Here is a 27,792-nt window from a genome sequence, read left to right as displayed (position 1 = left end):
CTGTTGTTTTTTTCCTGGGCAAAAGCTGCTTGCACCTCTGTACCACTTAAAATTCTGTATGCTAGCAGAATGAGAAGCGTTGGTGTTCTGATAAGAGTAGGTGGCAAGTGACTAAGTCAAAACAATGACAGAATGTTTTGGCATGTTGGCGAGCTAAAGTGTGTGAAAGGGCACTGGATGGAAAATCACTGAAGAAGCAAGGGCCCATTTACTCATTTTTGCCCACCCAGACAGATTATGGTAATTCATAGTCTGTGTATGATTACATGTTATCGGGGTCCACCCACACTCACTGAAATTCGTGTAGAGTTTATTGGATAATTTCCACCTCCTGATCCAGTTTGCTGATTAATATAAAAGATGTTCCTGCCTATGTCCAAGTTCATTAGAAATCTTTGTTAAATATCTTAGACTTACAAAAGAAATAAAACATCTTTCTTAATTTTTCTTGGTCTAATATGCTAGAGAGTTTGGAGCTAAAACACAGAGTAGTGAGGCTGGAGGGTTAGGTGTAAAATATAATCAGGCATCTAGAATGTTTGCTTTATTAATACTGTCTATAATCTTTTCAATACTACTAGGTCATATTTTTATTTTATTGTTAGTTCATTTCATCATTAACCTTTAATTAAGCTTATGCAAATATATATTACATTGCTTTAAGATATTTTCAATGTTGCTTTAAGTTGTCTTTGTTTTATTTTCTATGATTAAATGTTTTTTTAAGCAGTGTACATCAATAAAACTGTATTTGTTTCAGTTACAGTTTGAGTTTATGGTCATGCTTTTCCCCTTATTCCACTGGGTTGCTGAGCAAATTGAGCCAGGATTGAAGGATCCAATGAAGGTTGATGCATAGGCCAAATTTTGGCATGGTGTGTATGAGCCCTGATTGGATCGTCTGATTATCACAAGGGATCCTTTTCCCACTGATTTTGTGTTGATGAGTTCTGTGTATCTGCCATGAAACCCTGAAGTGTCGCACAGCACTATGGGGCATCTTTCCTTGGTCCAGAATACCTGTTGGCCCTGAGCATTGTCACACACAAAAGAACAATCAGTCCTAGAATACACCCAACACTCCCTTCTGTGGTTGCAAAGGAAAACTGCAAGGGAAATGGTAGATTATAATTACCATCAGGAAAGGTTTTGAAAAACTGGTTTAAAATCCTTGCTGTAAAGCCAAAATACTTTATGTGAAAGCTTTATTATCTTTGTTTCCTGAAATATTTTCTGTTCAAAATATTTGAGTGTCCAATGTGATGTACAACCACACTAAATAAATAACCAAAATACAATAATATGGTAGTATAGATAGCATGATAAAGCAGCAGTTAAAAAAACAAAAATTTAAAACTACCTTGCCAGTGTCTGCAAATGCCTTACAAAACAAAATAGACTTCAGCTGATGTTGTACACTGTAAAATGAAGCTACCAGCTGGATCTCTCAAGAGGAAACTTCATAATTTGGTTATCATAACAAAGAAAGATCTTAATGAGACCCATCCTGAGGGAACTGTTAGGGCAGCTTCAACTTCCCTGGGGCTATGTAAGAAAGGCCTTTATCCCCTTGCCAGGGAGCTAGTGCCTTCAACTCCTGAAGTTGGCCTGAGAACATCATTTGGTCATTTTAATATTTTAAATTAGAAACCATCTTGGGTGCTTGGCAGAAAGACGGTATATAAATGCCATCTATAGTTGTGCCATTCTGTTTGGAACATATGTACCATAGTGAATAAAGAAAAGACATAACAATACAATTGATCACCTAACATTTGTTCTGCAGAATGCAGCACGTATCGTCCGGGCCCTTTTTGAAATAGCTCTTCGAAAACGCTGGCCTGCAATGACATACCGACTACTGAATCTCAGCAAAGTTATTGACAAGAGATTGTGGGGTTGGGTCAGCCCTTTGCGACAATTCTCAACCCTTCCGCCATCTGTCCTTTTCAAACTGGAACAAAAGAATCTCACAATTGATAAGCTGAAGGACATGAGGAAAGATGAAATAGGTAAGTGATAGGGAGAAGCCAAGTCAGTGCATCTGAACTGGATTGAACTCTTACTTCTGTTTTTTAGTTTTGCTTTTATTTAGATCATGCTCTTAGCCAAGGACTTTGGGATAGTAATTTTAGACTATTGAAAAGACTTCTCTGTAACAAATGCTCACAACCTAAATTTATATTGACTCATGTACACACTGCTTTGTTCTTAGAAACATAGGAAGCTACCTTAAACCAAGTGACACCACTGGTCCATCTAGCTCAGTATAGTTTATACTGATTGGCAGTAGGTCTCCTGGATTTCAGAAAGGGATGTTGCCTGGCCCTACCAAGAACTAAGCCTGGGACCTTTGCATGCAGGTGTTCTACCACTGAGCTACACCCCTTCCCCCATTCCCCTCATGAGATAATTAACAAAATCCAACACTGCCATTTTCCAGTACTCTTATTTTTAAAAATAAAAGCCCCTAGTCCCTCAGAGTTCAGAATCTTCATGTTAGCACTAAACAGCTTGACCTGACCTCAGTGCTATATATCTCTCTAAATTCCCTAAATATAAAACAGGGATGATTAAGCTGTGACACTCCAGCTGTTGCTGGACTGAAATTCCCTTCTTCTCTGACTATTGGTCATACCAGCTGAGGCTGATGGGAGTCCAACAACATTTGGATGGCCATGGCTTAGCGACTCCTGCCCTAAAGGTTATTCCTTTTCCATCCTAAACTAGTGATAGAGTACATGTTTTGCATGCAGAAGATCCCAGGTCCAATCCTTTAATCTCAAAATAACTGGGTAGCTGGGCATTGCCCTATTGACAAAATTAATAATATTGGGATAGATGGACCAATGGTTTTATTTAATATAAATCAGCTTTCATCCTGGCAATTTGCCTGTGAGAACCCTGCAATCCATAAAGACTGGGCAGTGTACTATAGTAAGTTAATACACACAAATCTAATGTCTTATCTCAGTGAATGTTATGATAAATTAACATTTTTCAATGCATCTTCCAAAAGATCCCTGCTTTACTGAAAGTGTGAATTTTTTACTCATGTCCTCCAAGAAGTTTCTGTTCTTTCCAGCATGAAACACAATATATCTCAGGATTGCAAAAGTGCAAAACAAAAAGACTGTCTTTCAATAAATAAGGTTAAATTTCATGGTTGGTAAAGGTACCGTATGGATCTTAAGTCCAGGTCAAAAAGTAATGGTGGTGTGGAGGTGAAGAGGTTGAAACAGTTATTTTAAGTGGTGTAAATTCGTAATAGTCACTTAACCCATTAGAATATATTTTTAAAATAGTTTAAGGAGCTATAAAATACTAATTTAAATCCATAGAAAGTCAGTTCATTTATCATGAAACAACAAACAAGCAGCATTGCTCTCTTTGGACTAATTTAACAGTTTATTGTGTGATTACCTCCTTTTCCCACCACTTCCCTTAGACTTTTGGTAAATGCAAATTTGTTTCAAGCTTTCTATTTACTTTGCAGGTCACATGCTCCACCATGTGAATATTGGATTAAAGGTCAAACAGTGTGTCCAACAAATTCCCTCAATTACAATGGAAGCAACCATCCAGCCAATTACACGTACGGTACTGAGAGTTAAGCTGAACATCACTTCTGATTTCAAGTGGAACGATCAGGTAAAAATGCCTAGAATGTAAACCCTGGAGAATGTGCTGAATGACTTGAGTAGATCTGACTCAAGGAACTACAAATTAACGTGAAAAAAATAAAATCACTGTCCTCATCTGTCCCAAGCCTTCAGATGATTTTGAAGGCTAAATAATAGTATATAAATCTACTATAACTCAGCACAGTAAGATCAGAAGTATATTGGAGGTGAAGTTATACCTATAGCTAGGGTTCGACTCCCCACATAGCCATGAAGCTCACTGGGTGACCTTGGGCCAGTCACTGCCTCTCAGCCTCATGAAAACCCTATTCATAGGGTCGCCATATGTCGTAATTGACTTGAAGGCAGTACATTTTACATACCTATAGTTATAGTTAGCATCTATTACACTTAATCTTACCAAGCACATAATGTAAATTTTAACCAGTCCTGTGAATCCAGGGAAATGTAACATTGCATCATCTCTAAACAAATACTACAAAGCACAGTTTTTTGTAAAAAGCCTACATGCATGAGGACATCTAAGTAGTAGGTGAAGCCATGCCTGTCCACACTGAATAGGTTCAACTATATCTCGCTAATGTTAACCACAGTGGTATTTGGAGACATTTTACCAACATTTTTTATCTGCCAACATAACACATCCACCAATTTGTTTTAATGTATGGATTGAAAGTCTGGGCAGAGCTAAAGTATTTTAATAAGTGTGGCTTTCTTTGTCTCTCAGGTACATGGAACAGGTGGAGAGCCCTGGTGGATTTGGGTGGAAGACCCTACCAATGATCACATTTACCATTCAGAATATTTTATTATTCAAAAAAAACAGGTAAATGTATCTTGCACAACAGTGTAAATCGCGTATCATTTAAAGCGGTAGGATAGACTTCCGTAAACATCAATATAATATAAATGTTGTAAGACACTTTTATTAGGTATCCAGTATCTATCTGGATTTTGTTTTCACTTTCACTTGCTAAAATTGCCTTTCTACATGATCATTCACTGGCATCACTTTAAAAATAAAGGATTTGCCTTTCTTTTGTGACTGAACGAACAATTACTTTCAGATGAAAAATCAAATATGTGATGTTTCCTGATATTACAGATGTCAATACAGATTATTACTAGCTACAGTTCCAGCAGAAGAAATCACTTAATAAGCAGGAGCCCAATCCTATTATGTTAAATCATTTAGGACAAGATCAGACTCTGAAGCCCAAAGAACAGAACGAAAGAAATTGGTTCTCTTCCAACTTACTGTGTGTTTTATAAATATACACAAATATAATAAACTTGTTTGTTTACATGTATTTCATTTGTTGCACTTACATAAGAAAATAGAGTAACACTATTTCTGCCATCTGGAGAGCAATTATTGTTTTATCAGTGTTATCAGCCCAGTTCTCTGGAATGTTCTGCCAACAGAGATTCAGCAGGTTCCTCCTGTTTTAACCTTTAAATGCCTGCTGAAAACCTTTCTGTTCCACCAGGCTTATGCAGATGTCTCTTTGCAAGGGTTGACCTTGCTTTTACTGCATTTTCAATGGTTTTTGTGATACAATTTTTATTTGTTGTAAACATCTTTGATTTTTTCTTAAAATGAAATAGCGGTATACAAATATGTATGAAAATAAATTGTATATAATATATTGTATTTACCATAGGTCATTGCAAAAGAAATTCAACTGTTGGTTTTCACAATCCCAATTTTTGAACCACTACCATCCCAATATTATATCCGGGCTGTGTCTGACAGATGGTTAGGAGCTGAGGCTGTATGTATTATCAATTTTCAGCATCTGATTCTGCCAGAAAGACACCCACCTCATACAGGTAACAACCTAATGAGAGGTGCATTCCTACACAATTACAAATCCTCTTGATTCCTAAGAAATTATGTCCTAAAATGATTATATGCAACACAGCAGTTTTCTTTCTCCCCTTCTTCTTGTTAGATTATGTTTTCCTTACTCATTCACAACAGTGAGATATGTTCACCAGTTTTTTGTGAACTTTTGGAAGTTCTCACTTGACCATAGCAAATTGGCTTATACATTACAGCATTTTTCCTAAATGACTCTGAACTGAACTCTAAAAGTGGAATTATCAGCCTTTTGTGCCATTAGTAAAAGAGATACTTTGTCTTGAAAAGAAAAAGCTACTAATTTTTATTAACTATATTATTTGTTTTATCTGTGAACTCACAGGGCACTGTTTTCACACTATTTTCTTCAATTTCCACATTACTGAGTCATGAAATTAAAAACTGTTGGCTTATTAGACTGTTTGCTTCTAGCTTCACTGAAGAGCTATAACATCAGTGTGCCTGTTATTATAGACGTTTTTTGTCATCCCTGTCTTTTTTAAAATTCAGCATACTAAACGCATTCAGAAATGTACATGTCTGGAGCCAACAGCTCCCTGTTTTTATATGTGTAAATTCATATGTACATGTGAGGTGTTTAGCCATTGTTGTGCTGTACCTAAGCTGTCTGGCTAAACATGTGTACCCTATTTATCTAATTGATTGATCAATGAGTACTATTCAGAAGAAACAAAAAGATATTTACACATCAGCAGATAGGGGACCAGGATTTATGGTAATTGACTGCCATTCCCATCTGGTTCCTCGGAAACAATGAAGTGTACAGAGGTCCTGCTAGACAAAGATCAAGAAAAGGCCTTTTCTCCCTCTGACAGATCCCAAGAAATTGCAGCATTAGCGGGAATCATGAAAGAGTTCTGAAGTATCTATGAAAAGTATGTTAAGAATATTAAGTCTTGTGGCCTCAGCAAATTTTATGGCTCTCTATCCATACCTTACTGTAAAGCATTCTAAAAGGGGCACTGAGATCTTGAGCCAAACATAACTTCAAAGAAAGCATCTGTGTAACAGAATTGATGCAAGTCCCCACTAATTTAATAGGCCCAAACCAACTCTACCTCCCGAATATTTTGCTAAAAAACTGTTTTTTTCCTTGAATTTCTAATTACATTTTTAAAATGTATTTCAGGAATATAGGCTATCCTGTTCAACCAATGTAATTTCCTGTGGTTATGTGTCATTTCTGCACTGTTTGCAATAAAGTTAACAAACTTGAGCTGACATTATAGTCCCAGGTTGACCTCTGTTTATAGAATGGGTCCATTCTTTTGAAGCATTATTTTTCTCATTAGGTGTTAAGATCCAGTCAGACTTATGAGGGTAACAGATTTTGCTTGTTTTGCCTCATTGTAAAGAAACTCAGTTTTCACTGTGATACCACAGTGTCAGTCCTTCACCTCAAACAAATACCTTGCCATTTGGAACATCTTTCATATTAACATAATTCAAGCCTGTCTGTGTGAATAGATTTTAGAGGTCCAAGCATAGGAAATCTGCTGTCCTCTTTGTATCATTTTCAGGCTTAGTACATAATGGCCTTATTTGGACATTAAGTAAGTGAGCTTCAGGCTCATGGTTCCTCATCCCCTCTCCTTCAGTGGGGCCCTGAACAGAAGATTGGAAACTTTGGGAGACCTGCCAGAACATTGTGGAGCGTTGCTAGAGCAAGATCCCTCCACCCTGTTTTAGGCAATTCCCCCCTTCTATTATAGCCCCATATGACACAGCCCCCACTGTTCAGTTCCCCCACCAACCCTCTTCAGAGAGTTTTCAGGAATACAGGGGTTTGTAGTGGGGAGGAGGACAAGAGAAATAACAATTGTGTGATCTGCCTTCTATTCATGTATCTATTGGGTACAATTCTGGCATAAACACTTGAACTACTAAATCAGATTAAATCTGATTGGCTCACTCCTTATATATCCAGTCATTCACTGCACTCTGCATATGAGGGCCTCCTGCAGATACCATCTTATCAGGAGGTCCGTTCTGCACAATAGAGGAATTGGGCCTTTAGTGTTGTGGCACCTACCCTTTGGAATTCCCTCCCCTTAAATATTAGACAGGCACCATCTCTGTTGTCTTTTCAGTGCCTACTGAAGACCTTGGTCTTCCAACAAGCCTTTTTAGTTGAGATTTTTCCCAGTCTGCATCTCTATTGGAATTGTTTTTAAGATGTTTTTATTGTTTTGTCTCTTGTTTGCTGACTGGGGCTCCTTTGGAAGAAAGGAGGGACACAAACGTAATAAACAAATGTCATCGTGCTTATTCTTGGGTTATGTCTATTTGTGAATCCCCCTGATTGCAGCTTTCTTTCTAGACTTTCCTCTCAGTAGAACTACTACTGTATAAGCAGACACTTGTTTTTTCAAGGCCACAGTGTTTTCCAACCTGATTTATTTTTGTTTTTCCTCATCAATGATAGTTTGCTTTGATATGGCAGATTTTGATCTAATTTCAGTAGGTTTGAAAAGGCAAGGTGAACACCAGAGAAATGCTTAGCATCTTTAATATCTGGTGTTGAAATGTACACACCAACATTTTAGTTAGTCTCATTGAAGCTGAAGTTGTATATTGTAGAATAAAATTTGCCAGAATATATGCTATTTAATAGTATGAGTTCCTATATGTTGTGTTTTCCACAGTTTTCAGTGCTGGCATTAGAAATAATATGTTGTTCATTATTGCACATTTAGCATACACTCATTCTTCTTCTTCAATTTTTAGAATTACTGGATCTCCAGCCTTTACCTATCACAGCTTTGGCACATCCTGAGTATGAAGCCCTATACAAATTCACTCATTTCAACCCAATTCAGACCCAGATATTCCATACGTTGTATCACACAGATTGTAATGTTCTTCTTGGAGCTCCCACTGGCTCTGGAAAGACAGTTGCAGCAGAATTGGCTATCTTTAGAATTTTCAACAACTATCCTACATCAAAGGTTTGCAAAACAGTTATCTCCCTGCAAAATGTTCACTTTCTGCGTTCTGCTTTTTATAAGTCCTGAACTTGTGAGGTGAATAGACAGGACCCTCTGGAGCAGATCTGAGAAGGACATGGGTGCGGGAGGAGAGAAGATGGAGGAAAAGTTTTGTTACACAAACAGAAATGCACTAACAGATCTCCTTTGTTGGATACCACCATATATTTGCATTTTCCATAGGAGGAATGCCATCATGCTGGATTATAGCTCGTCCTATCATCCAAAGGCAAGAATGTTTCTGAAGTCAAGACTAGGGCGTCAGGCCCCTCCCACTCTCCAGTTCATTCTTGCCTTTCGTCCCTGCAAGATCTTTAGCTAGTGACTAGATAAGTTTTTTGTCTTTGTGTGATAGAGGGTGGAGTTTTGTGTACGTTGTTTCGTCTCGTTCCTTCCCTTTGTCTCATCCCTTACCACGGTTTGTGTGTTGTGTGTCAATTTCCTTGTCAATTTCTCGTTTTCCCGGGGGTGTGTTTTTTACTCCCAAACTACAGAGACCGCGGCTGCGGTCTCTTTCCTCAGCGGGGCCAGGAGCTGCGGTGGCATCCTCCGCCCCCCCTTTTTTTTTTTGTTCTACCGATCCTCCTTTTGTGCCCTGACGATTAGGAGCCTGCGGCTGCGGCTTCTTTCGTACTTTATTTTCTCCGGTCCTTTTTGCCATTTCCCCTTGTGCCTTGACGATCAGGAGCCTGCGGCTGCGGCTCCCTTCGTCATTCATTTTTACGGGCGGTGCTTCATTCGCCCATCAGGAGTCGATGTCTGCGGCTCTTTGCCTTCCCCTTTTTAGCTTTCTCTTGTTTGGGCTGCCTTGTCTCTCTCGATCATCCGCGGCGCTTGGTTCCTTGCGGAGTCAGTCCCTTCAGCCCGCGGCTGCGGCTTGCCTGTTGGCCGATTCTCTTCGGCTTCGGGAAGTCCGCTAGCTGTCCTGCCTCCTTCACGAAGTCTTTTTCCAGGCTAATTTTTTCAGCCGCGATTACCTTCTTAGTCCTGCGGCTGTATTTCTACCGTGGGCGGTTCCATTTTTACAGTTAAAAATTTTTCCCACCTTGCTCATTTCTTCATACAACGGTTGTTGCTGGGCAAAGTATCCATCATTTTTGTTCGAATTTTCCTGCTCTTTTTACGGGCGCCGTTTTAGTGGCCGTTTTTTCCCATCCCTTTTGAGAACCCACTAGTATTACAAAAGGGGATTTTTTTCCTTCACGGGTTGGGGTTTGCAGAGCCCAGGTTCTTGTCAGCTCCCTCTGTGTGATCTGCTCCCTGTTTATGTGCTGCAGATAGGATTTTTACCTCTACATAAGTTCCTTTACCAACCCCATCTCTGAGGCTGACCCTGGCAACCACTGGGTTACTGTGGCTTTCTACAATCACTACAACTACTGTGCACATGTGACTTTTCATCAAATTTACTAATACTGCCATAACAGTGCACCAGGCCACCCGTTAGTGCGCAAGACTATTGAAAATATACAAAGCTATTTGGACTATACTGTGCAAGTTGTGCAATATCACCTTTCCTCCATCGTGTCAGTGTACCTACCATCAGCCAGTGCATTCTGCCCCAGTCGTGTGCCGTGTACTGTGCATGTTCTAAGACTGTTCATAGCGTACATTCTGCCCCATCGTGGCAGTGTACTTTGCCATCTGCCAGTGCATTCTGCCCCAGTCGTGTGCCGTGTACTGTGCCTGCCCGGGTCTGTGCATTCTGCCCCAGTCGTGTGCCGTGTACAGCTACCCTTATTATCTATATGATGGCAGAACAGCCAGAGACAACCCAGGCAACCAAGCCGATACAACAGCCTGTGACAAACCAGATGACCAAGCCTAAACGTCCTAAGGCGGTCAAACATAAGCACTCTAAAGCGGTTGCCAAAACCAAACATCTTAGCCACAGCACAATCAAGCGGCCCCACTATGTCTCTGTTCCAGTGCCAGAGGACTCAAATCATGCACAGTTAACTACTCTCTTTCATTCTCCTGCGGCTTCCTCTGATGAGGAGGACTTTCCTGGATTTCCTGTACAGCCAACGTCCAGCCAACCCAGAGCTTGCTCTTCTTCACTTCCTGTGGGGCCGTCTACAGTTCCGCCTATCCAAGAGCAACCATCTACATCTCCGGGACTACAGCTTTCCCACGAGTTCATTTCACAACTTCAGGGCATGCTGTCCTTTTTTACTCAGAGTCAATCATCTTCACAACCTCCCGCTATCCCTCAACACAGCGGGGTTCAAAGTGTACACAGTGAGACAAACCCATCAGGTTCTCCAGACCCATTTGACGTTACCAGGGGCAGGTTCGTTGATGACGCCTCTTTTGATGCAGAGTCCGCATTCGCGCTGCAAGACCAAGCGGACGAGTGGAGTGACCATTCGGAACCAGAGCCAGAAACCTCCTATCGCCTCTTCGACTCTTCAGATTACCAGCCCCTGGCGCGCAGAGTCTTGAACGCCCTTGGTCTTCAATCCACTCCAACTGCAGCTTCCACTCCCGCTTTAAAAGGGGCCAGGGTCTTGAAATCCCCTACGCCAGCTGAAAACTTCCTCCCTGTCCCAGACCCCATCGCTAAACTGGCCAAGAACGAATGGTCCCACCCCTTACAGGGACGCCGATTTAATAACATTGCGGACAGACTTTATCCTTTGGCCCCGGACTTTTCTACCAGACTGGCTGTCCCTAACATCGACGAGCCTATTTACAGTTTAGTTTCCAGGTCCCTCTTGCCGAGGGAAGGGGACTCTCATCTAAAGGATGCCACTGAACGGAGACGGGACTTTGCTTTACGCAAGACCCATGAGGCCATCGCCTTTTCCATGCGTGCATCCACATCTGCCTCTATTTTCACCAGGGCAGCGATGATGTGGTTAGACGACCTCATCGAGGACCACAATCCAGATCCTGCCTCCCTGCGCAGATCGCTACTAAAACTGCGTAAAACAGCTGCTTTCGTGGCCGACGCCACCTTGGATGCGAATCAACTAGCAGCACGCGCCCTGGCGGCTCAGATCGTTGCCAGACGGACCCTCTGGCTTCGTCACTGGCAGGCTGACTCTACTGCCAGAGTTAATCTTTCACGAGCACCTTATGCAGACTCATTACTTTTCGGGGAAGAGGCATTAAGGGCAGTGCTTGTCGACCCTAAGGACACTCGAAAGCCTGTCTTGGCCACCGTCAAAAACGTCGAGCGCAGACCCTTTAGGCGTTTCGCTTCATATCGCACGTCTCAGCCCTTTCGGGGAACCCGGCCCGGGGGACGAGGCCGCGACTTCCCAGCATTTGACTTCCGCTCCACCAGAGGAGGCTGGAATAGATGTTTCCCCAGTAGAGGTCAGTACCAGGGCCGCAGAGGCTACTCAACGTCCTCATACAGGGGAGGGTCTCGCCAACGCAGACAATACTAAGGCAATACCAGTTGGGGGCAGATTGATTCTATTTGCCGAACTTTGGCTACCTCTGACTCAGGTCCCATGGATCAGAGACCTCTTTTGTTATGGATATGCAATTGAGTTTTGGGCAATACCTCCAAACAATTTTCATCCTTCCCCTTGTCCCAGGGCACTAGACAGGTGCTGCATCATGCAGACTGCGATACAGCACCTTTTGGACATAGAGGCGATAGAGCCAGTCCCCAATGCAGAGAGGTCGGAAGGGGTGTACTCCCTCCTATTTGCTGTGCCCAAACGCGATCTCTCATGGAGGGCGGTTTTGAACCTCAAGTTCATTAACCGTTTTGTAAAGTATCGCAGGTTCAAAATGGAATCCCTCCACTCCATTACAGACAGCCTGCAAGAAGGTGACTTCCTTGTCTCTATCGACCTAAAGGAAGCGTATCTCCATGTCCCTATTTGCACAGCCCACAGGAAATTCCTTCGTTTTGCCTTTGGCTCCCAGCACTTCCAATATCGAGCAATGCCGTTCGGACTCTCGTCTGCCCCGAGAGTATTTACCAAGGTGCTACTTACCCTAGTGGCTTACCTCAGGCTTCAAGGGGTCCATATCTACCCCTATCTGGACGATCTCCTAATACGCGCAAGGTCTAGGGAGCTTACTCATTGTCATCTAACACTCACGCTCCATATCTTACAGGCCCACGGCTGGCTAGTCAACTTCGACAAAAGCCATCTACAACCAACCCAACGCCTGCAGCATCTAGGGGCAATGTTAGACACACTGCAAGCGACTGTATTCCTGTCCCCAGATCGCATCACCGCTATCACAGACATCGCAAGGTCTCTGATGCACAAATCTTCTGCAGATGTCATGCTTCTAGCCAGGGCTCTCGGAATGTTGGTATCCACCATCCATATTGTGCCATGGGCTCGGGCACATACGCGCCAGCTACAGTGGGCCCTGTTGCCATTCCAACACGACATTGCCAACTCAAACCATCGAGCAATCCCCCTGAGTCCCACACTGCACTTGTCTTTCCGCTGGTGGACAAGGGTACAACATCTCACCCAAGGCACTCCGTTCAGAGAACCCCACCGGACTGTCATTACCACCGATGCCAGTCTCCTGGGTTGGGGAGCCCACTGCAACTCCCAGATCGTTCAGGGAGTTTGGAACACAGCAGAACAAACTCAAAACATCAACTGGCTGGAACTAAAGGCTGTCCACTTAGCTCTGCTTCATTTTCATTCTCTCTTCCACTTGGACCATGTCCTCATTCGAACGGACAACACGTGTGCCAAATCTCATTTAAACAGACAGGGAGGCACCAGGTCCAGACCTCTACAGAGCCTAGCTTCCATCATATTCGACTGGGCAGAACAACATCTGCAATCCCTCAAAGCAGAACATCTCAGAGGAATTTGGAATTTCACAGCAGACTGGCTCAGCAGACAACAAGTCTTTCCGGGAGAATGGAAACTTCATCCAACTGTGTTCCATCTTCTCCAGCGTCGATTCGGCCCCTTCTCAGTCGACCTCTTTGCTTCCAGTCGCAATTGCCAGCTACTCAGGTACTTCGCTCGATACCTGGACACGACAGCGGAAGCGGTGGATGCTCTGTCATTGCCGTGGCCGGAGGGACTATTATACGCCTTCCCTCCAATACCACTATTAGCCAAAACCTTGCAGAAGGTACGTCGCGAGAGGGCACAGCTGGTTCTGATAGCACCATATTGGCCCCGTCGACCGTGGTTCTCGGATCTCCTGGCACTGTCGGTGACGGATCCCTGGCCACTCCCAGTCAGGCCAGATCTCTTATCACAAGGCCCAGTATGACATCAGGACCCCAAGTGGCTCAACCTAACAGCGTGGCATTTGAACGGGGACATTTGAGATCGGCCGGCCTGTCAGACGCTGTTATTGACATTATTTTGACCTCGAGAAGACCATCCACCACTCGTATATATCAGCATACTTGGGTAGCGTTCTCCAGGTGGTGTCAGTCTCAACACATCGATCCTTCCAAGGCTACAGTACAACAAGTGCTGCAATATCTTCATAGGGGCCTCATGTTGGGACTTAGACCCAACACATTACGTCGACATGCGTCCACCCTGTCGTCCATTCTTTCAGTATCTTCCACTGACGCCCCTATTGCCTCACATCCGTTTATCAAACGCTTCCTTAGAGGCACTGCTCTACGCTCGCCGGCTGTAGCTCAAACGATAAGATAAATCGTTATGCCTCTGCCGATGCCTCATTTGGCAGACGAGTTTTGCAACAGGTTCTTAATGATGACTAGTATGTGGATGGTCCCTCCTGGTTATGGGCTGCTTTGGTACATCCAGCATGATGGCATTCCTCCTATGGAAAATGGACCATTGGTCTGACCTGAAGGGTGATTTTCATAGGAGAATGCCATCATGACCCTCCCAGTTGGAGGATAACTACATAATTTTTGGGATGGCTTATATATTACAGTTCGTCATTATATTATATTATATTATATTAAATTTTAATTCTCTAGTGAAGTCAAGACTTCTATTACTGTTTTCGCTAGGTTAGAGTCAGATATTATGAATGTTACTATTATTATGTTATGTTCTTGCTGCTAGGCCCGTTGGCCTTTTTTCCTGCATGTTTAGATATATCTCTTTGGACTCGCTGCGAATGAACTGGAGAGTGGGAGGGGCCTGACGCCCTAGTCTTGACTTCAGAAACATTCTTGCCTTTGGACGATAGGACGAGCTATAATCCAGCATGATGGCATTCTCCTATGAAAATCACCCTTCAGGTGAGACCAATGGTCCATTTTCAAATGTGATCAATCTATTTCAGTGTCGCCTAGTTTAAATAATTGTGCCATCTTCAAGATTTGATATTAGGGTCATGTAAGGATGTTGCTACACTGAATATCCATTTTAGTTTTGTCTAGGTTTGTGCCACTGTATTTCCTCCTATATTTTTGCATGGCTAATAATGTAAATCACATTATAATAATGCTCTTCTTTGCTCTAGTGAGATGCAATAATAGTATTAATTATTGCTTAGATTTGACATTCAAGTTCATGTAATTGGTTTGAAGAAAATATAAATTTTTAATATACAAATCATCTATTCCAATCTGAAACTTAATGTAAGCAAGAAAACACACTATTAAAAAAGTTCATTTAAACACTCACATTGACTCTGAAGAACTTGCAATATAATATAATCTTAGAATAGTGATTCTATGTGTTTACACATCTCTTCCTGGTTTCTTTGGCCTGTGTCTTCCAGGCAGTGTACATTGCTCCCCTAAAAGCGCTGGTGCGAGAGAGAATTGAAGACTGGAAAATTAGAATTGAAGAAAACCTTGGCAAAAAGTAAGACAGTTAAAAATAGAAACTTTTTTTAAAAAAACCCTGTAATGTTTCAATATACAGTGAAAGGTTAGCTTTCATTCCATCTTCCATCTAAAGAATTGTCAGCAAATAGCATGAACAAATAAATTGGTGCTCTTCAGAATTTGTTGTCCTTGAGAATTCTGCTGTCTTTACAAGTAGGACTTGACTACATTCTTCAGATTGAATTCCTGGAAAAAAATTTCTGAGGAATGCGTCTAAAAGCTCAGGATCCTCTTAAGCTAAGAATATATATATACAATTAGTGTTCAAATATTATCTCAATACATAAGCCTTGAAATCACTTTATAATACTTAGGCATGTCTCTGTTAGAAATGACTAGACTGAATAGGAAATCAGTGGATCTTTTTCAGTATGGACATGGATCAGTAGAGTACTGTATTAGAATGGGGATCACCTGTATTTTTTCAACCTAGGGATGCCATTGTTGAATTCATCCTTGCATTCAGAGATCAAAGTGTTTATTTGCATTTTATATTAAGGGTTAATGTTCTGGACCTACTGTCTCCTCCAAAACAGATACTGTAAGAATCTGGGTTATATTGCTTAACAATAACAATTTGACTGCCTTTACAGGGTTGTGGAGTTGACAGGGGATGTGACTCCAGATATGAAGTCAATTGCCCAAGCTGATCTTATTGTTACTACACCAGAGAAGTGGGATGGAGTCAGTAGAAGTTGGCAGAACAGAAGCTATGTTCAAAAAGTTTCCATTCTCATCATCGATGAAATCCATCTGCTAGGTGAGCATCATTTTTATCATCATTATTGCTGGAATTGAAGTGTGCTCTGGCATTGCTAGTTGAACTTTAAAGTATATTGATGTGTTCTCTTTCCTTCTTTTCTAGGGGATGAGAGAGGCCCTGTGCTGGAAGTTATTGTGTCTCGTACTAACTTCATCTCGTCTCACACAGAAAAGCCTGTCAGAGTTGTTGGCCTGTCGACTGCTTTAGCTAATGCCAGGGATCTTGCTGATTGGCTAAATATTAATCAGGTATGCAAAAATAATAAGTGCCAGTTGTTTTTTGAGAGCAGCAACAGGGCATTGGTTTTGAAATAAAAATAACCTTACCATTTATGTTTTCTCCTTAGATGGGACTGTTCAACTTCAGGCCATCAGTGCGTCCAGTTCCATTGGAAGTGCACATTCAGGGCTTCCCAGGCCAGCACTACTGTCCTCGTATGGCTAGCATGAACAAGCCAGCATTTCAGGGTATGCAGCAAAAGCCATTGTTTTATTTTACAAGTACACAATAGACAAATTTATATTCTGTGTTACTTTGTCTCTTCTTGCTTTGTGTTAAAAAAACGCATGACTTAGGCCTCGCACATTAAAGATGCTAGCACAACACATGTCTGTGGAACTTAAATGTGGTTCAAATAGAATAATTGAAATTACTGTTCATGTTTGACAGTATGAAAAAAGTTTTCTGTTAATATTTTAAGATTTACAAATCTTTCTCAGTATTAATTCAGTGAGAGATTTTCTCCTCATGGAAGCCTTAAAAAAATGTCAACAGAAGTTGAATGTCAAGCTAAGCTTGCATAATTCTGATTTCAGGGCAATAACCATAAACTTCAAAATGTTCAGTGTGCCCTAATATGTCTCCTTTTTCAATTTTTTATTCTTAAACTGGCAAGTAGGATAGATTTAAGAACCACCTTCATATTTTATTGAAACATGTTCTGTGTATATTCCATAAGGAATATTTATTATATCAGTTAAAAAGAAGTCCCCAAATAAATTTTGTGATGTGAACTGCTGTTGATTGTAAGGCGACAGTTGTGAGGTGACTTTTTAGCTGATCTAATTAGCCTTATGACAAAAACAAAGTATTGATTGGGGACTGGAGACCAGATTTGGCAGTTCAGATTATTTACACCTCAAGGAGGAGTATCGTAGAAAAACACTAATGAACAATAAATCTGTCCAGAGCTGTTCAGCTACACCTGTTACAGAACCAACAAAAATTCATTAGCTGTCGAGCTTTCTTTACGATATAGATATGTTGGTATCTGTATGAAGGTGCAATATAAACGTTGTCCTCTATTGTATGTACATGCATTGGTTCCCATTTACAGAAGTGTATTGCCATGGTTTATCCTAAAATTGTAAGAGGCTATTAAGTTTGAATTCAGAAGGCTACATGAAGAATAAAATGTATTTTATATTCAGCAAATCCTTTAACATTTAAAAAGTTGTACATATTAATGATAGCACCTGAAATAGCTTGTTGCTGTGAATACCTTGGCTGTTTGATCAAATTGCTGAAGAAATTTGATTTATAGATAGGTTTTCTTTACACTTGTTTGATATAATATGGTCATGAATGTGTCAACATTTTCCTTTATAATCTCCTTTCTCCTGTGCATGGAAAGATATCAGGTGGGTAACTAGCTCCACCTAGTGGTTGAAGGCAAAAGAGTACTGCTGACGTTTTACTGTAGGTCCGTTCCCAGTCTGCGCCTGCTCCATCCGCAGTTGTTGTTTTTTTTTTTCTCTTTTGCCTTCACCGAATCTGGTTGATTCCTCTCTGTCTCCGTCAGTTCAGGCTTGTATTGTTTGTCTTTTAAGTCTTACCTGTTGGTTTCTGCTGTTTCTTGCCCTCAGTATATGTTTTGTCTTCCCCTGCTGTTTAAAGTTTAAAGTTTAAAAACTCATAGCGTCGGCAGCATTAGCCTTAGAGGCGAATTTCACCGGAGCTCGGAACTCAGGCCCACGCCTCGGATTTTCGCACTCCCTTTCAAGCGGCTTCGTTTTCCCTGCTTCATAGCGGGGAGGGGCAGACGCACAGACACAATAGCAGGTCGGCGGCAACAGCTTCTAATCTTTCTGCTTTACCTAGCCGCTTATTAGACAGCGTTGTCAATCATTACCAGCGGGAGCCTTCCATTCATATTTTCATTAACCCCGTAAGTCTCGCAGTGTGTGCCCGCTATGGGGAAAGCCACACACAAAACAAAGCACCTCTCAAAGGGGTCGAAAGTGCTTCCCCGCAAGCCAGCGACAGGCGCAGTGCCAGAACTCAGTCCCATCCTGGGATCAGAGCAGGCTCATTCTTCGGGGGATCATTCTGAAACAGTGGTGGCCCGCCCCTCTACCGTCAGGCATGAGGTGGCTGAGGCTCAGGTTTTGGCGGGCAGGGTGGCTGCAGAAGGCAGGATTCCTGTTCCACATAAGGGAACCTGTAGAGAAGGTCAAGATTCCTACCACCACTCAAGGGACCAGAGGGACCTGGAACCCCTGTCTGATGGGGAAGGTGGCCAGTCTCACCCTTCCTTAGATGCTATTTTTTCTAACAACTCCTCGCCCGAGGCCTTCACAGGGTTTTTGGAGGAGCCAATCCCTGTCCAACAAATTCATGATGCTGGTGGGCACAGGCTTTATCCATCTCACACTCAAGCTCGCCCTATTCAGCTGCAGCTTTCAGCACATTCAATTCAGCAATTAAAAGAACAGCTTAAGGATGCCCTTTTAATGGATCTGACTAGAGATTTGTCTTCTCAAACTGCATCAGGCTCACAACCCTCAAGGCACCCGAGGACGAACACACGCCCTTCCCCGGGCCGCACATCCCCAGACCCCTATGCTGCATCGCAGGGCAGACACCTTCAGCTCCCAGAACAGGAGCTTATAGACACAGAAAATGACTTGATTGTGTTGGATGAAGAGGAATGGAGTGGGGAATCAGAATCTGAGGAGATTTTATCTACTAGAATATTTCAAGAGGCTCATTTCCTTCCTCTGCTATGCAAAGCGATGGAGGCTCTTACCCTCACCTCTACAGAGGATCCTCCTACTCCACCCTCCTCGAGAGTCTCAGCAGTATGTCCAGATCCAAAGCCTAGGTCTAGAGTATTGAAGCTTCCTTCTCTTCTCCCCAAGGTGCTCAAATCAGAATTTGACATTCCCTTGCAATTCAAAAAATCAGTTTCGGTAGCCAACAAATATTATACACTGGAACAACCGATCATGGATCAGTTGAAAGTCCCGCTCATAGACGCGCCTATAGTCAATCTATTGAACCCATCATTGAATCCTAAAGACTCAGACGCTCACCTTAAGGATCCTACTGAGCGCAAGATGGACCAGGGACTTAGAAGAGTGCACGAGGCTAGTGCGCTTTCAATCAGGGCAGCAGCAGCCTCTTCTGTGTTTGCTCGAGCCTCCCTACTGTGGTTGGAAGACCTGCTAGATGGCCCACAGCAGGATGCAGCCCGGATACGCAAATTTCTGCTGAAGGTCTCTCGGGCAGTTACCTTCATGGCAGATGCGTCAATGGACGCCATGCAGTTTGCAGCTAGGTCTCTCACTGCAGGGATCTTCATGCGAAGGACCCTTTGGCTTCAACATTGGGATGCAGACCCTGCAGCTCGTTCGAATCTTGCCTCGGAACCCTACGTGGGTGGCAAATTATTTGGGGACACTGCCCTCGCCAACATATTAGAAACCAAGGAAAAGAAAAAGTCCATGCCATCCACCAGAAAAAGGGAGGATGGAAGGACCTTTCGCCTCTCATTCCATCCATATCACTTGTCGCAGTCCTTTCGGGGCTCACGTTCCTTTGGAAGACAGAAGGACGCCCGCTCCAGCCGTCCCTTCTGGAACAGACAGCGCAACCAACTTAAGTCCCAGCAACACCTCCCAGGTCGATCCGGCCTTGCATCCCAGGCACGTGGAAACAGAAATCAGTTCTGACGCCTCCACCTCGCCGGTGGGAGGACCTATCCTCCAATCACTGGGTCCTCCGCACTCTTCGATACGGCCTTCGCCTGGAGTTTTCCTCCACCCCCCCCGGCGAGATTCCTTCCATCCCCTCTGTCAGCAAATCCACACAAAAGGGGCAAAGTTTTGAGATCAGTTTCCCATCTCCTACGCATGGTAGCTATCGAGGCAGTACCTCCAGGGGAGAGGTTCCTGGGAAACTACTCTCTGTTCTTCACCGTCGACAAAAAAGACGGTTCATCCAGGCCAGTATTAGACCTCAAGACTCTAAATTGCTTCATAAAGTACCGCAAATTTCGGATGGAGACCTTACTTTCCATCAAAGAAGCGCTGAGGCTAGGGGACTTCCTCTCATCTATCGACCTGAAGGAACCCTACCTGCACATTCCAATTTTTCCCCCTCACAGAAGGTATCTGCGCTTCGCGGTGGGACAAGACCATTATCAGTTCAGGGCCATGCCCTTTGGCCTGTCGTCCGCTCCCAGGACATTCACCAAGATTGTGGTTACCCTGGTGGCACACCTCAGGACACAGGGGATTCATATTTTTCCTTATCTGGACGATTTTCTGATCCGCTCACCATCGTTACACAAGGCATGGGAGGACCTCCATGTCACCCTGACCTGTCTAAAGGATCACGGTTTCCTGATCAACGAAGCCAAGAGTCATCTCTTTCCGTCCAGACGCATCACACATTTGAGAGCGACTATAGACTCTCAAAATGGCCTCATTACGCTATCTTCAGACAGGATCAGCAAGATCCGCAAAGTGGTGTTGCATGTCCTATCCTCCACCTCTACAGACCTGATGGAGTTGGCAGCACTTCTCGGTTTGATGGTATCCACGTTCCAAACGACGCCATGGGCACATCATCATTCCCGCACTCTTCAGTGGGCGCTGCTGCCATTCCAGAACGACATAGCGTCCAGGCACCACCGCATGGTCGCTCTGTCGCCACAGGTTCGTCAGTCGCTGTTCTGGTGGACCCAAGAGCTCAACCTGACACGATGCGTCCCTTTCCAGGATCCACTCCACACCCTGATAACGTCCGATGCCAGCTTATCCGGATGGGGAGCCATCTGCGACGGGCAGATGATTCAAGGCACGTGGTCGGCTCAGGAATCCGCACTGCCGATCAACCTACTCGAACTACGCACAGTTCGTCTGGCCCTCAAGCACTTTGCGAACACCAGACGGTTAGGGGCAGTGCTTGTCAGAACAGACAACGTGTCGGCCAAATCATATTTAAACCATCAGGGAGGCACACGCTCCCTCATTCTTCAGAAGGAGGCCTTTCTCCTCTTCCAGTGGGCGGAGCCCAATATCATATCGATAGCGGCAGAATACCTCAAGGGGGAGGACAACAGCCAAGCGGACTGGCTCAGTCGGGAGAAGCTGATTCAAGGAGAATGGAGACTTCACCCATAGTCCTTTCGTCAAATAGTGGAATGTTTTGGCCACATTCAAGTAGACCTCTTTGCCACCAGTGCCAACTGGCAGGTGCAGAGGTTCTTCTCCCGATACGCGTCACCAGGCGCGGAAGGGATAAATGCCTTGACTTCCCAGTGGCCTCCGGGCAGACTATATGCATTTCCTCCAATTCCAGTGATTTCCAGGGTACTCAAAAAACTTCGTGCCGAAAGGACAGCACTTCTATTGGTGGCTCCATGGTGGCCAAGGAGACCTTGGTTTCCAGACCTTCTCGACCTGTCAGTGGAACCACCATGGAAGATTCCAGCGCGAACGGACCTGCTCTCTCAGGGACAGCTCCAGCACCCAGACCCAGAGTGGTGGGCACTTCATGTCTGGAACTTGAACGGAAGAGACTCTTGAAAAGAGGCATCTCTCCGCAAGTAGTAGAAACCATGATGGCTTCTAGACGCCCATCCACGCTCAGAATTTATGAAAGCACTTGGAAGGCCTTCTCATCCTGGTCGCAGAAACAAGGGGTTCTTCCTCGAAAGGCGGGAGTAAAAGAAATCTTGTTCTTCCTGCAAGATGGCATATCTTTGGGTCTCAGACCAAACACCCTGAGGCACCAAGTTTCAGCCTTATCGGCAACCCTCTCCAGATCCCCGGATAAGCCAATCGGATCTCACCCCTTCGTCAAACGTTTCCTCAGGGGAGCAACGATAACTGCACCTCCTACGGTGCATCGCTACCCAACTTGGGATCTGCATAAGGTTTTGTCAGCCCTTCAAAAACCTCCGTTCGAACCCCTGAGTCAAGTTTCTCTCCGTCTTCTTTCCTTTAAGGTCTTGTTTCTCGTGGCCATTACTTCGGCCCGTCGAGTGTCTGAATTGAATGCCCTGTCTGTCCATAAAAATTTTTGTGTATTCCATAAGGATAGAGTAGTCCTCCGTACTGTCCCTTCCTTTCGTCCCAAAGTGTTGTCTGCCTTCCATTGTCAGCAGGAGCTGGTCTTACCATCCTTCTGTCCAAATCCTGTCCATCCTTTAGAAAAAGCCTGGCACTCTCTTGATGTGAGAAGAGCCCTTAAAGTTTATATTTCCAAGACTAAATCATTTCGGAAAACAGATAATTTGTTTGTCTCCTTTCACCCAAAATCCATGGGGAATAAAGTCACCACATCTACGCTAGCCAGGTGGATCAAGGCATGCATTTCCTTGGCATATGCCTCTCTAAGATTATACCGGCCCGCCGGGTTGGTAGCTCATTCTACTAGGGCGGCGGCCACATCAGCGGCCTTTTCCCATAATGCCTCTCTGGGGGAGATATGTAGGGCAGCCGCATGGGCCACTCCCAATACCTTCATTAAACATTATAAAATAGACTCCTATGCTTCAGCTGAGGCAGCCTTTGGTAGGAGGGTGCTACAGCATGTTCTCTCAGATCACTAGTACCCATAGCCCAGCAGTATTCCCACCCTACATGGATCAGCTTTGGTATGTCCCACCTGATATCATCTTTCCATGCACAGGAGAAGAGACATTTGGTCTTACCGTGAAATTGGTCTTCTCTGTGCATGTCAAAGATGATATCAGGGCCGCTCCCTATGACGGCTGGGCTGCCTGTCCAAGCACTGTTAGACCTTGAGCAGAGAGTGTATGAGTACTGTTGTCTTGTCTTTTTGTGGTATTATTTCATTTCTTTCTGTGGACTTGTTATTAAAAAACTGCGGACGGAGCAGGCGCAGACTGGGAACGGACCTACAGTAAAACGTCAGCAGTACTCTTTTGCCTTCAACCACTAGGTGGAGCTAGTTACCCACCTGATATCATCTTTGACATGCACAGAGAAGACTGATTTCACGGTAAGACCAAATGTCTCTTTTGCAGCCCATAAAATTCTGATGCAAGCTGAAACTTTTCATGCTCAGCAAAAAAAATCCTTTAAAAAATAAAACAGAATTGTTTGACTATTTTGCTATTATAAGTGCAAAAAATCAACAACAAAACATTGATTTAATTCATTGTCAGTTTTATTTCAAATGAATTTATGGCTGATGTAAGAAGGGTGTGCAAGGAAATTCTGGTTTAAGGAATTGCATTGCATTGTTCTGAATTTCTGGTTTTCAACAGCTATTAGGAGCCATTCTCCAGTCAAGCCAGTTCTTATCTTTGTATCATCCAGACGTCAAACTAGACTTACTGCCTTGGAGCTGATTGCTTTCTTGGCAACTGAGGATGACCCAAAACAGTGGCTGAACATGGATGAAAGAGAGGTGAACTCATACATTTTCTATTTAATTTATTTACGAGAATTTCTTTTTTGTCACCCCACTCTCCCAGACTCCCTTTTACTTGTTTTTATTTAGCTTAACATCCTGCCATTCTGTCCCACAACTTTCACAGCCTGCACAACTTCTGCATCCTTTAAATCCCCCCCCCTTCATTGAACAGAAGTGAAAGCTGCCTGTAGAAAACTGAGAAAAGCTGATATACCGTAGCTGTGATTTGGCAACAGTGTGCTCTACCCACCAAAAACAAAAGGTAGCAGTGACAATAGGAGTTCATGTCTTTGGCATTCAGTGGGAACCTGGAATGGCCTACACTCAAGACAGCTGGGAGAGTTATACTAGAATTTATCATCTTTATAGGTCCGTTGTCCTTGTTGGGGTACTTTTGGAATTTTTAACATTTTCATTGTCTTTTAATTGACAAAGTTAGATATTTCTACATAGTTAAGGAGAGAATATAAAATCCTGAGGTTTTTTTACCTCCTGAGAAAGTAAATGTCGCTGCTCTGTTTATGGGGGGGGGAAGGTAGCCCCATTTTGCTTCCATGCTTCTGAACCTGGTTACTTCTGATCAGCACTTTTTTGTGATTGTACTCACTGGTACAGAGTACTGTCACAACATATTTGGGGGGGCAGCCATTTTGTGCTGGCACTAACAACACTTTTATTGAGATAAGAGAACTGGCACTTCATTTTTTACAACAAAAAAAGCCACTGCTTCCGATATTAATATGAGGTGGTTGAGCTCTCCCAGCTAAAGCCCCTGTCTCCACATTTCACTAAATGAAATTGTCCTGTTCTTAATAGTTATTTTCTGGTGCACCAAAAGTTAGACTTCAGGTATACATAACTATATTAAACTAGCTAATAGCAACAAACTATCCCAATCACATGTTAAGTATGCTGTTCAGTATGATAAAATACCTAACCCTTATATTAGCAGTTCCCATTTTTTCTTAAGCAAATGGCATTTTGTCTCTTAGCCATCTGGCTACAATGGTAAATCTTTCCTTTGCCAATCTAAGAATTCCAGGGTTTCTACAGTGCTTAGATGGTAAAGTCTCAAAACATTAACTAAAACCTTTTTTATTTTTTATTTTTTTAATCACTATGTTTTAAATGCTTTTAACTATAAATAGCTACATTACATTTTAATTACAATTTTCTGTATGTTTTACTTATGTTTTTAACTGTACTTGTTTTAATTTTTGTAAGATGCCTTGAGTTCCAGTCCTGGGAAAAAGCAGGATATAAATGAATAAAATAATAACAGTAGCAGCACCTGTGTGAACCGAAACTACCCTCAGCATTTCAATGCGATGCTGTTGGCAGCCCTGTTGATTTTTTGGAGACACTTTTGCACTCCAAAGCCAGTGCATGCTTACTCGACAGCAAGTCTCGGAGTTAAATGGAGCTTGGTACTAGAAAGAACACTTAGAATTGCAAGCTTTGAGTGCTATATACTGTACGTTGTAAGTAATGGAAATCACACTGCTTTCTGCAGTTTGGGTTTTAAAGAAGAAAGGTTTCATTAAAAGGTCCTCAGACCATTTTGTGCTTTAAGATATTAACTTGGGGAAATAAATTAGTTTAATATAAGGAATTTATTTAGAGGTGATTTGGAGTATAACTGAAGGGGAATTAATTGGAGCAGAATATGGGTGGGAAATATCTGGGGAGTATATTAATTGAAAAGGAACTATTTTAAATCTTTGTAAGTGTATTAAAATTTTGTTCTGCTCAGGGAGAAAAATAATAATAATAATAATAATAATAAATTTAATTTCTTCGTCGCCTATCTGGCCAATGGCCACTCTAGGCGACTTACAAAATTGTTAAAATACAATTGATAAAATACAGTAATACAATATAAAAACAACACAAAAAACATTTTGCATAAGCTCAGAGAGAAAGTTCCTGGGGCAGCAGTATTTTTGAGAACAAAAAGTGGCAAACCTATTCTTCCAATTCCAAGGTGTGGGAAGGTAGCTCACCAGCACAACAGTGCAAAAGCTGGCAATCAGTCTTGTTTATTATGTAAAAGAGGAGTGGGGAAAGTGCCAGGAGAGTACTTGGGGAATTAAAACATCCTGGGAGTCCTGTGGCAAAGGAACAGCTAACACATTTATTGTTGCATAAGCTTCCTGTAAGCAAGATCTTGCTTCATCAGATACATGAATTGTGCAAGTGTTGGATATTATTTGTGCATGGGTGTACTTAATAAAATGCACAGTAATACTTAGCATTTATATTCATTAACACATTTCAAGTGCTCACAGTGCTTCACATATACTGAGTTTCATAATAATCTTTACAACAGCCCTGTAAGGTAGACCAGTGGGATGGAAGGTCCAATCCATATACAGTTGAATGTTATACTCTGTGACTGTCCACACATTCCATGGCAGCCATTTTGAGGCAGTACCCATGACACTTTCTCAAATTTCCAAGTTTGCCCAGAGGCTCAAAAAGGAGCCTCTGGTGTAACCATAGATTTCAGAATTTCTTATTATAGAAATTGGGATTTTATTTTAAGCATAGAATCTAGATATCTATGACTACTATATCCATGACTGTTCAATATCAGTACACTTCTCACTTTGGATTTGATCACACTTTTTCTTATATTTAAAATCGGTGCTAATATTCCCTATAGTCAGGCAAAGTGAAAATAACTGAAGCTACATGAGAGAAGAGGAACTGGAAATGCAAAATTACAAAAGTAGATCTTCCTTTGGTTTACAATGGTTATTACTGTTTCGGCACCTTAAGTATTTATCTGTATCTCCAGAGTTGCAAGCAATATAAGCTGTTAGGTTTTAGCACATCCTTATGGATTGGAGAAACCACTTGGCAGGGCATGAGATGTGTTGAGGGAGGTTCCATTATATCCAAACAATTTTAATGCAGCACATGATCATCTGAACTGTAGTGTAGCATAACCAAAGAGATTGGTTGTGGTTATGTTACATTGCATCATTGTGCCTGATAAGAAAGGGCTTGTGCAATCTCCTTTGTGCCACAATGGCAGTGGAATGTAACTGAGGAGGGGCCAGGCTGATTTTTGCATTATGAATCAATAAAGTAGTCTCTCCATATATATAGTTTGAAAGTAGAGAGTAATTAAGAACATTCAATTATCCAAAGGCAAATTAAGATTTAGGAAATGGCTGACATACCTCCAGAAACAATGCTAGTCTTCCAGAGGCTTTTGAAACCAGTAGAAGGATTCTGGGAACATTAATATACAAGCTCACCAACATCTCAGAAAGTCACTTGCCTTACAGGCAGCTTTTTGACTTTTCATTTATTTAAATGACCTAAAGCCAAATGACCTACTTTTACCAAATTCCTTTTGAATTACAATTTTAGAATGAATGATTTTGGCTTAGAGGTGGGGATAGGTGTTTTAAGGCTGTAGATCATATTGGACAGATGCAAGCTATTTGAACCCAATGCATCTCAAACACTTTTCCTCCAGGAAAAGCTTCCACCCTCCCCTTTTCCTGGAATGGTCATTCCTCAGAAAATCACTGCACAGCAGCAACATGGGACCATGTAAGTCAGGATAAAAGTCTTAACAGTCCAGATGTGATATGTGGGTTTTATGTTTCTTAAAATCTCTTCTTCTTCAATCTTGGTTGTGAGAGTTCATGTAAAAGTTATTATTGCAGAGCAACAGTACCTCCTGTTAGGGCCAGTCACCACAGATTCAGTAACTTCTTCAGGACAGACATCGCTTGGTGTGTTGTTGTTTTTAGATGGATGGCAAAAAAAACCCTGAGATTGGCTTGGTCAGATATGTATTTTCTTTAAAAGGAACTTCTTTAGGAAGTTATGCCTGAATTGGAAGGTCCTGTTATTCGACTGTTAAGCTGTCTTGGTATTATTGCAGATAAAGTGATATATCAGACTTGGAAGACATGAACATAGAACTGCACATTGTATTGCAGGCATGAGAATTTAATATTATAGGTTAACAGAAGAGACCTATTGTCCTCAATCTGCTCACTTTTGCAGGGACTGTATTGCAGGCCCCGTCAGACCAATAATGTTGG

At 42.5% G+C, this 27,792-nt stretch overlaps 1 protein-coding gene across 4 annotated transcripts in view; it reads left to right on the top strand.

Moving 5' to 3' along the window:
• ASCC3 (activating signal cointegrator 1 complex subunit 3) overlaps positions 1 to 27,792 on the top strand; it is a 411,273-nt gene that overhangs the window by 250,298 nt on the left and 133,183 nt on the right. For all 4 annotated transcript variants that reach the window (XM_061623428.1, XM_061623430.1, XM_061623431.1 and 1 more), the window contains 10 exons: positions 1,787 to 2,012; positions 3,497 to 3,651; positions 4,372 to 4,470; positions 5,309 to 5,477; positions 8,257 to 8,477; positions 15,183 to 15,268; positions 15,885 to 16,051; positions 16,157 to 16,302; positions 16,401 to 16,521; positions 23,577 to 23,719. In XM_061623428.1, the coding sequence (XP_061479412.1) occupies positions 1,787 to 2,012; positions 3,497 to 3,651; positions 4,372 to 4,470; positions 5,309 to 5,477; positions 8,257 to 8,477; positions 15,183 to 15,268; positions 15,885 to 16,051; positions 16,157 to 16,302; positions 16,401 to 16,521; positions 23,577 to 23,719 (1,533 nt within the window). The remainder of the gene's footprint in view (positions 1 to 1,786; positions 2,013 to 3,496; positions 3,652 to 4,371; positions 4,471 to 5,308; positions 5,478 to 8,256; positions 8,478 to 15,182; positions 15,269 to 15,884; positions 16,052 to 16,156; positions 16,303 to 16,400; positions 16,522 to 23,576; positions 23,720 to 27,792) is intronic.

This window comes from Rhineura floridana, chromosome 4, assembly GCF_030035675.1.
Source record: "Rhineura floridana isolate rRhiFlo1 chromosome 4, rRhiFlo1.hap2, whole genome shotgun sequence".
NCBI classification, from domain to species: Eukaryota; Metazoa; Chordata; class Lepidosauria; order Squamata; family Rhineuridae; genus Rhineura; species Rhineura floridana.
Note: the sequence above shows the minus strand (reverse complement) of the source record. Positions and strands in the feature narration are given on the sequence as shown.